At 33.4% G+C, this 15344-nt stretch overlaps 1 protein-coding gene across 3 annotated transcripts in view; it reads right to left on the minus strand.

The window, feature by feature from the left end:
* Positions 1–1017: 1017 nt before the first annotated feature.
* LOC127835291 (uncharacterized) overlaps positions 1018–15344 on the minus strand; it is a 152298-nt gene continuing 137971 nt past the window's right edge. Inside the window, exons 1-4 of one of the 3 annotated variants that reach the window (XM_052361645.1) lie at positions 15147–15209; positions 11335–11368; positions 6169–6303; positions 1018–2382 (exon numbers count right to left, since the gene is read on the minus strand). In XM_052361645.1, the coding sequence (XP_052217605.1) occupies positions 2342–2382; positions 6169–6303; positions 11335–11368; positions 15147–15203 (267 nt within the window). In that variant the 5' untranslated portion in view covers positions 15204–15209 and the 3' untranslated portion in view covers positions 1018–2341. Of the gene's footprint in view, positions 2383–6168; positions 6304–11334; positions 11369–13284; positions 13453–15146; positions 15210–15344 lie in introns of those variants that run through there. The other 2 variants (XM_052361642.1, XM_052361644.1) reach the window with 2 other exon arrangements.

The raw sequence follows: 15344 nt of genomic DNA on the forward strand, positions 1-15344 counted from the left end.
GCATATATACTCATATTCAATCAAGGATAGGTCTTTTTAAATCTTATTGAGCTGTGAATGTTTAGCGTTATAACAAGTATATAATAAAAAGTAGCAATTTGTAAAATGTTTCACCCATTTTTACTACACTATAACGCACGCTTAACACACATGGTTAAAAACCTGTTTTGATCTGAATGAAATGCGATCTCAATGGAAGATATTTATGTAACTTGTCGAAGCGATAAAGGTATGAACGTTAAAAGAACTTGACATTTGTGCAACCATGAACAAACATCAATAGCGATGGATTAGGTAGAATATTTTGAGTCATTACTTGTTTGTTAAGAAGGGGAGTGAATATCGGTTAAAGTAAAAACAATTATAACTGATTGTCTTCCAATTTATAATTATATACTGGCGTCGCGCACATCGTTTTTGTATATTATGACACCCACAGCAACTAAACAGCAATGACCGCAATAAAAATAACTCTCTGGCTCTCTTGACTATACATTTAGTTAGTTACGCATTCAAACACAAAGAAAACATTATTACACCTTTTTAATGTACAACTATTATTCGTTATTTGTTTGCATTTCGCGCTGTTATATGTTGAGCATTTTTAAAGAATTTTCTTTCTGCGTTTTCCCTTAAAAAATATAATGAAATTGATGATGCTGGTGATTATTATTATACTACTGCTAATACTGATCTTAATTATAAATATGATGATGATGATGAAACAAGCGACAAATATTCCCACTACGATTTTTTAATATATGTTCGTTTATTGATAATATTAAATCAAAATCGGAACAATAATAAGGCTATTCGTCAGAACATAAATTACCGTCTTATTTTAAAAGCCTGTAAGTAATATTAAAAGCTCGTTACCTTTTTCTTTTATTTGTCATGGGTTCAAACTCCATATAAAACAGTTTTATTATTCATTTTACTTATTGTGTTTGTTTATAAAAGTATTAAAAATATTTCAGTAAACTTCGCGTAATTACATTGTTTAATAATACAAATATCTTGTGAAGAAGTCCTTTTATTATTTACCAACGATTAGTGAATAAAACCACACCAAAACGAAGATTATAATAATGGGCAAGTTGCATAGCATTTTTACACATATGCAATTGACATATTAAAAAGCAAAAACGTAACTAGATTATTGTCATAACAATCGATAGACATGGTTCACGTTTAATGCAGCATTTTGCAGTCAAAAAGTATCTGTAAATTGCTAGTATGTTCTCACAATAGTAGTAGAGTATAGTTGTGCATATACAAAAGTAGTAGAGTATAGTTGTGCATATACTCAAAGAAATAAATAGAGAGCTAGTATCAATAAGCACGGCATACATAAAGGGAAAACATGGCGAAAACTGAAACATGAAAAACATTACACACACAATCAACAAATTATGCACACAACTTTGTTTGACAAAAATCAAGAAACCTTCAAAGCAAGTCAACAAGAATGGATCATTAAGTGGATTTAGCAAAAACGTAAACAAGAGTACGACAGGTAGGAACAACCAAATGATGTGCATGCATGTGTCAAGTAGGAACAACCAAATGATGTGCATGCATGTGTCAATTAGGAACAACCAAATGATGTGCATGCATGTGTCAAGTAGGAACAACCAAATGATGTGCATGCGTGTGTCAAGTAGGAACAACCAAATCATGTGCATGCATGTGTCAAGTAGGAACAACCAAATGATGTGCATGCATGTGTCAAGTAAGAACAACCAAATGATGTGCATGCATGTGTCAAGTAGGAACAACCAAATTACGTGCATGCATGTGTCAAGTAGGAACAACCAAATGACGTGCATGCATGTGTCAAGTAGGAACAACCAAATGACGTTTATGCACGTGTCAAGTAGGAACAACCAAATGATGTGTATGCATGTGTCAAGTAGGAACAACCAAATGATGTACATGCATGTGTCAAGTAGGAACAACCAAATGATGTGCATACATGTGTCAACATTTTAATTAAAAAAATAACAAACATTAATAATCCGATTCCCCTTATGAATTTTAGGATCAATTAGATCTTATATAAACAGTCATTTGCATTATTCATATGTTGAGACAGTTGACAAGTATTACAACAATGTATACTTCACCTGTGTAGTATATGGCCGTAGTAATAACATGAATAATTGTCCTACTATGGTATGTACTTCCTTTAAAACGTTGATCATTCGAACTAACAAAACATCACACAAATAAATCTGCCTGAAAGTTTTGAGATATGTTTCAAAACGCCAATACAATGAGTGTCATTCTAAAAGAATCTAGAGCAAAGTTTCTTCCTGTATACCACGATTCCCGCGGCAACTTATACAGCGATGATGAAAGGTACGATAAGGAATACGCCCCCTGAAATTAAAAGAAATTCTCGACATCAAATTATTCATCGATTCCTTAACTTCATAAACATATACACATGGTTTGGAAGCAATAAACAATAGCACACACATACTCCAGGCCTTTTGCACATTGTAAGATTCAGACTTGTAATAGGCAATTTTGGACTTGACATATTTGGTCAAGTATACGTTACACACTTGGAAGAAATCAATTGATACATAAACCTAAATAAGTATTTTAAACAAGTGCATATAGGTTAAATGTGTATGACAATTGTTGTTATCAACATCAAACTTTCATGTGGTAATGATTGAAATATCTATGGTAAATATAAGTTTCTCAATTGGTAATAAGACCACATCGCAGCTTTTTGAACGGGTCTCTATATGATCAGAAACTTGTTTTTTATGTTTCTTTACGCTATTGCGTTTAGGTTGATTTGGTTCGACGAAGGTTTTCCGCGCGCTAATGTCCTAATTGTATTGTATAGCATGCGTATTCGAATATACAAGTTTCACAATACTACCACTGTTGCTATTATTTACATACCACATGACGTATTCGAGTGTTGATTTAACTAATACCATTGCCTCCAAGTAAATATGAGTATAAGATCAGAAGACATCTACACTGCATATGTTAAGTTCAATTACATACGATACCAAGAGAGGGTAATAACATGCAGATTTGTAGACATAAATCAATAACATTATGTTTATGTTCTTGATTTAACAATATATAAATAACAAATTTATAAAAAGGTCTTTACAACACACGTGTAAGGTCTAAATTGTTTTACAAAAAGTCCTGCACTATGTACATATGAACACGTTTTTTAACAGTTAGCCCTCGGTTCAACAAATACAATTTCACAAAACCTGACGTTGCCGATTGGACAAAAAAATACCGCGACACCGGTATTTGTGAAGGACGGAGGGTTCCGTTCTTGCGAGGTTCAAATTTACAATCAATCATCTATATTAAAAACAAGAAGTTTCTAAAATTCTGTCGACGTTTGGCCGTGCTTTCAATAAAGTAAAAAACATGAAACTGTCCAAACTACTAGTACAATCTATCGACTTGTGACTGTGCTTTAAAGTAGGGATGGGACCGAATATCCGAATATTCGAATATTCGAAAATCGGCCGAATATTCGAATCCAAAATTCATATTCGATTATTATTTTTTTATGCAAAGATACTTCCAAAAAGTTGTAAGTGCATGTACAAAGTCGCAGTTTTGGTTTCCATTAAGCAATTGCTTTGATAACAACTTCCATCAATGAACGAGATGATGATTGGAAGACGGGATGGTATAAGGAGAGGGACCAATCGTCGATTTACTATCAATTCATAGTTATACAATATGTACGAACTATTTGCTGAAAATCAGTCGAAAATGAAATTAAATTTATGTAAAACATTTACGTATATTGATAAACATTAAACACATTGCGGTCAAGAGTATAAACAGTGGTTAATAATAACTTTGGTAACTTGATTAACGCAGTTATTTACATGGTTATGTTACCGCAAGATAATTGTATTTGTATAAACGATGATTACTTGGTTGTAACCTAACCATTGAAATTTGTTAACTTACCACAGTAAAATTACCAGCAATGCAACCCTGAAAATGATCGTTTTCGCGCAATTTGTCAGACGAACATTGTCCAATATGGCCTCTGACTCTGTCACAAAAGAAATAAGCAAAAAATGGGCTAAACCCTTTAGTGGCCGAGAGGTGGACGTTTTTAAGAACTGAATGAAGGAAAATCTCCATAAACTCAAAGCAAACCAAAGCGGCCACTCGTTACCTAATAAGAAATGGACACCATGCTCGTTGTCGTCAAAAAACTTGGTACAAGACATTATTTAAAGCCCCATTCACAATCAAAATCAACGAATATTTCGTAAAATAAAGTTAACCCATACAAAACCATTGTTCCTTAAAGTAATAGCCAAAATGTGAACGCTAGATGTTGTCTGGTAACATAGATTTAACAAGATACATTGTTACCAGACCACATCTAGCGTTGAAATTATGGCTATTATATACGGAACGCTGATTATGTATGGGTTAACTTAATTTTACGAAATAATTAACGGAATATTCGTTGATTTTGAGTGTAAATGGGGCTTTAAAAGGATCTGTCTGGTTATGATGTTTACGCATTGAATCGCAAAACTCATTAATTTATCGGGATAATGTAACTATTGTGGTTAGTCTACATTAGCGACACGGTAATTCACATGGACTGAAGTAGGGTGCAACGATGCAATACAACGAAACGAACACCTTTTTAAAACATGTTGTCACAAGATTTATTATCGAATCCCGGGTGAATACAGTTTCATGCTTTTGTACATAATTTCACGAAATTTATGATCGAATCCCGGCTGTATAAAGTTTGAAGCAATAAAAGTGTGCGTTTTTGCAACACTGCGTTTTGCAAGATAGAATCTATATTTGAAATATAAAATGAGTAAAATAGACATTAAATAATTCTTTGGAACGAAATCACTTGCATTGAGTATTAAATTAACTGAAGTTTGTATTTACATAGCTTATATGTATTTAATGTTCATGCCATTAAGCATTAACTATTGGGGACTTAAAATGATAACTTCATTCGTTTCAAGTTTCCGAATTAATATACGTAACATCACTAAAATTAGGTTTCAATTAAGCTTTATTTAATTTAACTCTTACATAGTTGATAAGTCTACTTATTGCTTTGTTCACTTAGCTTACTGTGCCTTATACATATTGAAGAGTACAGAAAACAGAACATTGTTTAGGCTTTGAAAATGCTGTTATTTTTTCTCACGATTGGTTAACCTTAAATCTTAAATAGAGTCTAACAGAGATGTCTACGCGTAAAATACCGGTAATGTTGCACTCGAGAAGTAGAAGTTGGTTGTCAATAGGGGGCAATAAAGGGATTAGCGATGGTAACTGTTAGCCAGACAGAGCTTGAATAGCGAATTTTATTGTGAATTTAAAGAACGTTTTAACGAATATCTGGACAAATTGTCTCATATCGGGACGCCGGAACAATCACCAAACTGGCGGGACTGTCTCGTCGAGATCTGGCATGTATGTTTTCATTCCGTTATCCATATATCAAATCAATGACTATCTAATGAGAATTAAGTTTCTCAAATCTAAACCAATAAAATCGTTCTTAAATGGTTCTTTATTCCAGAAAAAATAGCGAAACCAAAAGCATAAATATGATGGATGGAACGTAATCCAGATCAATTATAAGTATTGAAATGAATTAGAATTACGGTAATGTGTTTTCCTGAAATATCTTACATCTAATGAAACTAAACAGTATTTATTTAAAAAAGAGCATAATTATCAATGATCTTTAAAAAAAAACTCTATCTTTATTTCAAAGCTGCACATAAGATATGATTTATGGCATTTGTGGCAATCAGGAATAGTAATTTCCTCCGGACGGTCATAAATTCGGACATTTTAATGTAAGGTTTGAAAATCAAATAATCGAATATATTCGAATAATGACAAACGAATATTCGAATATCGTTTCCAGTATTCGTTCCCATCCCTACTTTAAAGGGACTATGTACCATGGAAAATGGTTGCAGCTATTGTGCAATCTGACGAAAAGTGAACGTGCTTTAACTGAATAACATCATTTGAATTTGTATTAGATACTATGACATTCTAACGACGTCTGACTGATTTCGTTACCTTACACCGTGGGAAAACGTCCGCATTTCTATAATATCATAATACCGCTCGACTATGCATTTGATTACTTACACCATGGGAAGCCGCCTGAGCTGCTGCCGCCTGAGCGACATTCATAAGAGAAGCTTGCCCCGTCGTCAGTGCAGCAGCAAGGACCGGACTCTATTCTCGTCAAGTTCTTATAACAGCAGAACTTGGCATTGTCATCTAGAGGAAAAGTGGGATATGATTGAATATATTTCAAATATTTTTTTGCCGTTCATGAATATGTTACAATCAATAGATTTGTTTTTATACCTCATTTATATAGGGCCCTTTTCATACTCGATATGTGCGTTCAAAGGCGCTTTACATTTTTTCCCTGATCACTGGGTCATAAATCGTTCATTAACATCTTGGCGCAGTATGCAGCCACGGCACATAGGCTTATTTCCATCACAGGTACCCATTTATACACAAGGGTGGAGAGGAGCAGATGTGGGATAAATTTCTTGCTCAAGGAAATTCCAGTGGTCAGGGCGGGATTCGAACCCGGGACCTCTCGATCCCTAAGCCAGCGTCCTACCATTAGACCACTGCTCCCACATTTGTAATATATGCAAATTAAAACACATCATATACATAATTATATACCCATGTGTACCCTTTGTGTTAGCTAAGATGGATATTAGGCTAGTTGGAATAAAAAGCTTCAAAAAGCAGGTGTCGTAGGAGCTCTGCGTTTCATTTATATTTTAACTGCGTTTATAATTTCTACAAAAAAAGGTAATTTGGATTGAAGTTAAATACTTTGCAAAAATCATCATAACTGTAAAAGGTTACAAGTTCAGCGTTTTGCATCATTTCACCAACAAAACGAAACGCCTTTTTCAAACCATGATTTAAAAGATATACTTATGTAACCGATTGTTATGTACGGGTTATAGAATAATGCATTTATAAGCAAAAACTAGGGTTTAAATGGTTCTTTTTTTATTGAGTTCAACAAATGAGTTCAATGCATCTTTCCAGAAATCATTTTGTATCTTGTTAATTAAGTTTTCAGGATAGTGACTCCCACAGTTGCATATTTTTTGAAAATTGATCATCGTATTCACAATATTTATCAATTATCCATTCCCAGTAGCAATCCTGCGGATCCACGAGCACTTTACAGAACTAACAAAAGAAAAAAGATCAATCATTTTCACACCGCCTTCTGTATATACTTTTAGTTAAACAGTTTTGTTAATTCGGAGTTTGCTATCCCACACAAAATTAAAAAAAATAATTGTTTGATCTCTGTGAACAGATTATGCGGTGGATTTGGCAAGGAACAAAAAGATTATTTAGAATCGCTTATGCTTATGTTTTAATAATTTGGATCCTCCCCATCGGAGTAAACATCCTTCTAGACCAACTTTTTAATAAGGCTTTTATTTTAGCAATTTTGTCCATATAATTTAGTTCTATCATTTTGTTAAGATCAATGTAAAATTTAAGGCCTAGCATGTTAAGAAATTGTTGATTCCAATTTAGTTGCCATCTTGTTTTAATACTTTCGGAGCTAAATTTATTTTTGCCTATTCATACTACTTTTGTTTTGTCAAAATTAATGTTTAAACCTGAGTATAGTGTGAAGTGTGACATTACATCTAAAGTTTCATTGAGAGACTCTGTAGAGCCATCCAGGAGTATAGAAGTGTCGTCAGCAAATTGTGACAATTTGTATTCTCATTCATTAATTTTGATTACCTTTATTTTCGGATTTGACCTTAATTTAATAGATAATATGTCAGCGCACAGTATGAATATGTAGCAAATGAGCGGATCCCCTTGTCTGCAACCACATTGTATAGGAAACAATCTGATAAAAACCCACATTGCGTTACCGCAGATACTCCGTCTTTAAACAATACATTAAACCATTTAGTATGTCAGAACCAAAATTAAAACATGATAGAGAACAATTTACAAATGCCCATGACAAAGAATCAACAGCCTTTTCAAAATATATTAGCAGCAGCAGACCAGGGCTATTATTTTCATCGGTTTAATTTAGTACATCGTAAATGAGGCAATATTTCAAATATTTACAGCTCATCTCGAAGGCTGGATCAGCAAATATATAATGATTTGATGTTCTGTATCTTACGTATTAAAATTCCGTAGCCGATGGAAATTTGTATTCGTTTCCCTTTTCAACAAATCGTTTCTCAAATGCATTATAAGTGTTTTATCATAAAATAATGAGATCTCTGTATTATGGTATAACTAGGAAAGCTATCGTTTTCCTCCATACACATGTACATCCCCGGAAACCCGATATGATGTGAAAAGTTGGACGTGCTTGGAAAAGTTTCCGATAAATTTTGCTGAATTTCGGTAGGGTAAGTAAATCTAGTTCTATAATTGTTTAAAGGCATTTTTGAATTAAAATATATTTTGGTATATGCAAAGGAGGTATTATCATGTAGGTTAGAAAAATCCTGGTTATTATTATTCAGGATGTATTGAAATATGGCTGTTTGAAGTCGACGATGCAGGGATTTGTCCCCTATTTAGCATTTTATTTATACATTTCTTTAAAGGTATGCCAGTGAAAAAGTTTTTGCACCGAGAATGCTATCAACCAATGTCCCCGAGTAACATATCCGCCAGGGTTTCTTAAAAAAATTCGTATTGGTGGAGAAATTCGACTTTACATTCAACATGTTGATGAAAAAATGATATGACCCGGTGCAGTGCCAAAGATGTCAAGATATGACAAGAGTGCAGTTCATTTATAAACTAAAATATCACTATTACAGCTGATTTATACCCACCCTGATGCATTTGAGATCATTTTCATTGAACTTTGAGGTTTCATAATTATATCCGTTCTGAAGCTTAGTTAATTGCCAGCTTATTTGTATCTTTTTTTCATTGTTTGAAAATCATTGTCAATGTAAAGAAATTGATTCATACAATATGCGTCAGTTAGGCAATCTAAACATTTATATTTTCTGCCTAAAGTTCCAATTATGGGTAGATTTTCATAAATCTGAACTAAATTTGGATCAATGATACATGACTTAAAGTTGACAGCTTTGCAAACATCTCCGACAATTCACGTGTGTCAGGTTCTGTTTATTTTACGTTCTTTTTGGTAATGATATATGCAAAATGTAAACATTAATTTTCAAAACCCAATCCAAGCCTCCTTCTTATGTGTATTTGCATAGATAACACGCAGTTCTCATCTGCTGAAGCCCTAAGCCTTGAAGGAATATATACAGCCAGATTTCAGCAAATTATAACATTTAAAACTAGGGCGTACTTTCAATCTGAGCGTAAAACGCTTTTCGAGCTCAATATTTGACTCGTCTGATATATCATAATAATAAAATGCAACCAACTAAATATTCTCTATATTTCAGAATTATAGAACATATTCAACTCCCGAACAATGATGAATCAGATAGATATTAACAATCGACAAATACCTCATCTAAAGGACTCGCGCGCGCAAATCCCTTACGAAATTAAATGTACCAGCCCTATAACAATGTCGAATTTCAATAACATTAAATATTCAGCTGATATCTGGGCAATTTATGTTCGCTCAATTAAAATTATTCATGCGCGAGGAGACTGCCTCATGTTATTCACCATTTATCGCATTTTTAATCTGTACTTGCAATATTCGCTTACATTCGTTTATGACAAATATGGTTTCTCCAGGGACTCCCCCTAATTTTGTTCATCTAGTCATCATAAATCGGTTTTAAATCTGTACTTGCACAATTTGCTTGTTTAATATATAAAACGTGTTTCTCAAGGGACTCCCCCTAATATCGAATTAGTTAGCTGTGACATAAATGTTTCTGCATCCGAATGTTTACCTGCGTTAAAAATTGGTGCATTTTTAACCAGGCTTAAACTTGATATACTTGATAAAAGTAAAGCTATGAGGCCACGTCTTTAATAAAAGCAATATATATGAGAGAAATCGTCAAGATTGCATTTAAATTATATAGCTCTGGTCTTGTATCACTATTTTTATTAAATGACGTCATAGTATGTGTTTTACTTTACAAGTCATTTAAATGGATAAAAGGTATTTATCGTATTGAATATTAAGTACGATATAGAGTTTGTTTGCAAGTCACGTAACCCACTAAAGGTAGATTATTAACTAACGGCTCGCGCACACATGTCGTGAATCTCTCTCACTCTGCTTCTCTCCTCTGTGTGTGTCTCAGTGAGTGTCTGTCTGTCTGTCCGTACATACCAGAGCTACAGTAGGGGGTTCTTTTTGTCCGGTTTTCTGTACAACTTGACACAATGAGGTTGATTCAGTAAAAAACGCTCTTACGGGGTTAAAATAAACTTGTGGGATTAAAAAAAAACAGCAAAGAAACATCAAAGGAATAACCCCATAAGGTACCTCTCGTTAGAACGTCCGTCTGTCCGGGATTGAACAATTGAGGGAGTCCAGTGCAAGTGTTCAGGACATAATGTGTTTGTTTTCTACGAAAGAGTATCATTTACTCCACATTTATTTCAAACAGTAACCACATAGTAAGTATGAAAAGTCTCAGTGAAAGGAACAAGCATGCAAAGCGCATAAATCAGCTGTAATAGTGATCTTTTAAGTTTATAAATGAACTGCACTCCTGTCAAATCTTGACATCTTTGGCACTCACCGGGTCATATCATTTGTTCATCAACATGTTGAATGTAAAGTCGAATTTCTCCACCAATACGATTTTTTTTTCAAGAAACCCCGGCGGATATGTTAGTCGGGGACATTGGTTGATATCATTTTCGGTCAAAAACTTTTTCACTGGCATACCTTTAAAGAAATTTGTTAATAAAGTGCTAGATAGGGGACAAATCCCTGCATCGTCGACTTCAAATAGCCATATTTCAATAAATCCTGAATAACAATAACCAGGATTTTTCTAACCTACATGATAATACCTCCTTTGCATATACCAAAAGATATTTTAATTAAAAAATGCCTTTACACAATTATAGAACTGGATTTACTTACCATACCGAAATTCAGCAAATTTATCGGAAACTTTTCCAAGCACGTCCAACTTTGCACATCATATCGGGTTTCCGGGTGTGATGTAAGCGACGACTTTGAATAGATTCGGATTTAAAACATACGTTTAATGTCCTAACATTCAATAAGGTCTTTATTTATTACAGCGAAACACAGCTTATGATCAAACAGACGACTTTTCATAAATACTCTAGTTGTCATACCTCCACATGGCGTCTGTCCGCAGGTCTTTGAAGTCTGAAAAGAACACAATACGTTATCTAAAATTTATATAAGCAAGTTTGATATAACACCAATCTATATATACCACACAGTTCTATACAAATATACAATAGAGATTATAGACCCTGTTTTTGTTTAACATTGAATTATCAGCCATTCATACGCGTATGCTGCTCTATGAGCAAACATTTAACAATGGTTCCACAGCATGTAATGCGTGTTACCTGCTAAATGTACAATCTTATAACATCGGTTCGACTGCCATGCATTCGTGTTACTGCTTTAAGTTCAATATTTTAACAATGGTTCGTAATCCAAAAACACGTGCACCATGCTAAATTTGCAGGAAACAATGTATGTTATAATCGGGTTGCCTGATTAAAGAAAACAAGCAATATCAGAAGATAATTTGAACAACAATCACCGCCTTTGAACGGTGATGTAAATCATCGGGGGCGTTAACATTTAACAATCGATGCCAATATTGTAGTAAGAAACAATAAAATACTGCTTATAGATTGACAAAACAAAAGAAAACAGAGGTTTTACTGGTTAGCAATCTACATATGCATAATTGTATACGTTGTGTTAAATCCCGGACTGAGAGAAAACAGACGCGGATTAATACCACGCGGCATTAATTTTAATTGTACATTCATTAATAATTGGCTTCTATATAAAGTGTCATCAAATATTTTAACCGTATTTCAAACATATCAAGGTAGTGATTTCAACAACTATTAATTTTCTCTGGTCAGCTGGTTTATGACTACTGTGTGCACATATTTCTGTCAGTTAATTCTTGAATCAGAGGCAGGGTGATTAGCAGTCCACAGTATTTTCGCTACCAAAGCCAACGCAAGTTACGTGGCCGGGTCAGGGGCCAAGGGAAACTCGTATCCGTTGCTACGCCTAAGTTATATAACTTTAAGTATACACAACACATGTCACATTATTATTCGGTATTCTTTTCCATCGGTTGTGTTACTAAAATATGTTATCGATTACGTCGAATTGTTCCTATAATGACAATATTATATTCAGAAATAATTTATTCATTACATTCAAACACGTATATTCCATGCTAAGAAAATGTTCAAGTTTCGGCTTATGGATAATAAGATTATCTATCAAAATCGATACCATTTTTATTATGTTAAACGCTTTTTTAGAAGAAATATATTTGCTTGTGCTCATCTACGCCATCCATCAAATCCCAATTAAGGCGAAAAAAACTTTCAGCTTTCTTGTTTTGCCATTCTTATTGTCTAAAATTATTCCAAATGTTTAATGTTTTTGTATTACAAAACCCCTTAATTAAGTCCCTTTACGTGAGCACATCCACAGTATTTTCGAAATAAAAGACACTTGTAAACCAATCCTTATTCCCTTATAGCATGTATATATATGTACGTAATTAATAGTTATAATGAAACATTAGGAGAAAACAACACGCTGACAACATATATATATATATATATATAATAGGCTAGCTTCTATTTGGATTTGAATTCTCTTGTAGATAACGTTGCAGTTACGCTATGTGCAAAAAAGAACCCTTCTTATAGATAAAATGCGTTTAGCGCCGCGTTACCGCAAGCGATTCGCCCTTTTAACCAATAATTTAGTTTAAATTGTAAACTATTTAAATGCTTCCATAGTAATATGTATACATTTCGCATACCCAAATTATAGTACTAAAAATCCATCATTTATCAATGTACGTTATGTTTTTTTTAGATTTGTACTTTTAAAACAAACGTCCACTTTAAGATGCACCTTTTCGAAATATTGTATGTGATAGGTTGATCGATTAAACAAAAGATCTGGAGACTAGTCGGGGTATGCAAGTTTATATTTGATTTACATACATGATGAATGCTTCAATTCAAATGTATGTATCGCGAAAACCAAACAGTATGATCACTTACCACAGAAGAAATTCCAAAAAGCAATAAAACTATCCAGTGACAAAAATGGTATCCAAGCATTTTCATGTTTAATGCAGAATTTAGTTTATGTGGTAATTCCTTTGTAGAAATTATCATTGATTTGTTAAAAACGGAGTCTCATGAACTATTTATACAGAGGGGGTAATCACGTGATAGTCAGGATGGCGACATCCATTACGACACAGTTATTTTTCGCCGTTTTATACCCTTGATTACTTCTGTTTATTTTTTAAACGAAGCTCACTTTCCAGCCATATCAGTTAAAAAGCGATTAGTATGGAACGCCAATGCTGCCTTCTGATGGCACTGGTCTTTATGTTCTGTGCATTTACTAAGTTGTTTTGCGTAAACTACATTTTGTCCTGTAGAAACATCATTTTGTTCTGTACATTTTTTATTATGCTATGTGCATTTGCAATATCGTTTTGTACTAACGACATTTTGTTAGGTGCATAAATCATTTCGTTCAGTACATTCGTCATTATGTTGTGTTCATTTACCAACCCGTTTTGTACTAACGACATTTTGTTAGGTGCATACATCATTTCGTTCTGTGCATTTGTCATTATGTTGTGTGCATTTGTCATTATGTTGTGTGCATTTGTCATTATGTTGTGTGTATTTGTCATTATGTTGTGTGCATTTGTCATTATGTTGTGTGCATTTGTCATTACATTATGTTGCGTGCATTTGTCATTATGTTGTGTGCATTTGTCATTATGTTGCGTGCATTTGTCATTATGTTGTGTGCATTTGCCATTATGTTGTGTGCATTTGTCATTACATTATGTTGTGTGCATTTGTCATTATGTTGTGTGCATTTGTCATTATGTTGGGTGCATTTGTCATTATGTTGGGTGCATTTGTCATTATGTTGTGTGCATTTGTCATCATGTTGCGTGCATTTGTCATTATGTTGTGTGCATTTGTCATTATGTATAATATAATATATTTTCATCAGAATATAAATGCAAAGAAAACATTGTAAAATATACAAATATTATAGAAACAATTATCTTAATTGATATGATAGCCCCTACTGATGAATTTCATTTTAACACATTGAAATACAAAAAGTAAAATATTTGCCTATTATCGAGGTATTTAAAGTGAAAGCAATTCATCAAGAAAAAGTAGAAATAGTAAAATATATTACGATAAGATAAATGTGTAATACTAATAAGGCACCACTAGATCTATACTGATAAGTGATATATATTTAATGTTTCTATGAATATATTTAGATAGCTGTAGCGGGAGCTGTAGCTTTAACTATATTTAACCTCGGACTTATCTAAATTTGAAAGAAAACAACTAAATTAAAATGAATTGACAAACATTTAGGTATTAATCTATTTGGACTATTAAAAGTTTGAAGAATAAGACCTAAACTTATAACAATTAATTATTGACATCCGTTATTTTTTCTTGTACATTACGTAGATCTAGAAGGTCTATGCTCTTTAACATAAGAATGAATTGTAAAATCTGAGACCGAAATGAACACGTTTATTATGAATTAATTTGTTTGAAATCACTTTAGTTTCATTTCTTGGCCAGTAACTGACAGATATTTACATTACACTAACTTCACCACATTCTTCATACAGCATTACGCCTCATATCACCACATTACGTAGAAATGTATACATTACTGTGTTTAGGTGTACACACCGCATTTTTACGCCCCCGAGAATGACTAGAACAAAAGGATGTAACAAATTATGGCAGTAATAGACGAAAACCAGGGATGTAACTTTCATATATTATAATTATTGAAAAAAAACTTTTTAACATCAAATTTAAATTTCTTCGAAAAAATTTATCTTGATTACAATTACCTGTTGCTGATGGTGCTGGCGTGCTACTGTGGCTTGTATGAACTGCATCACTACCATCAGTTGCTGTTTGTCGCAACCTTAAGCGATGTCCAATGGTCTCCACTCCGATTCTACTAAATTCACAATCAGACATTTCTTTCATTATCTTGAAATCAATCTTTTCGCCTATCAATCTCGGTAAAATGGCGCTAAGGCCAA

This window comes from Dreissena polymorpha, chromosome 6 (assembly GCF_020536995.1).
Source record: "Dreissena polymorpha isolate Duluth1 chromosome 6, UMN_Dpol_1.0, whole genome shotgun sequence".
In the NCBI taxonomy this organism is placed as follows: domain Eukaryota; kingdom Metazoa; phylum Mollusca; class Bivalvia; order Myida; family Dreissenidae; genus Dreissena; species Dreissena polymorpha.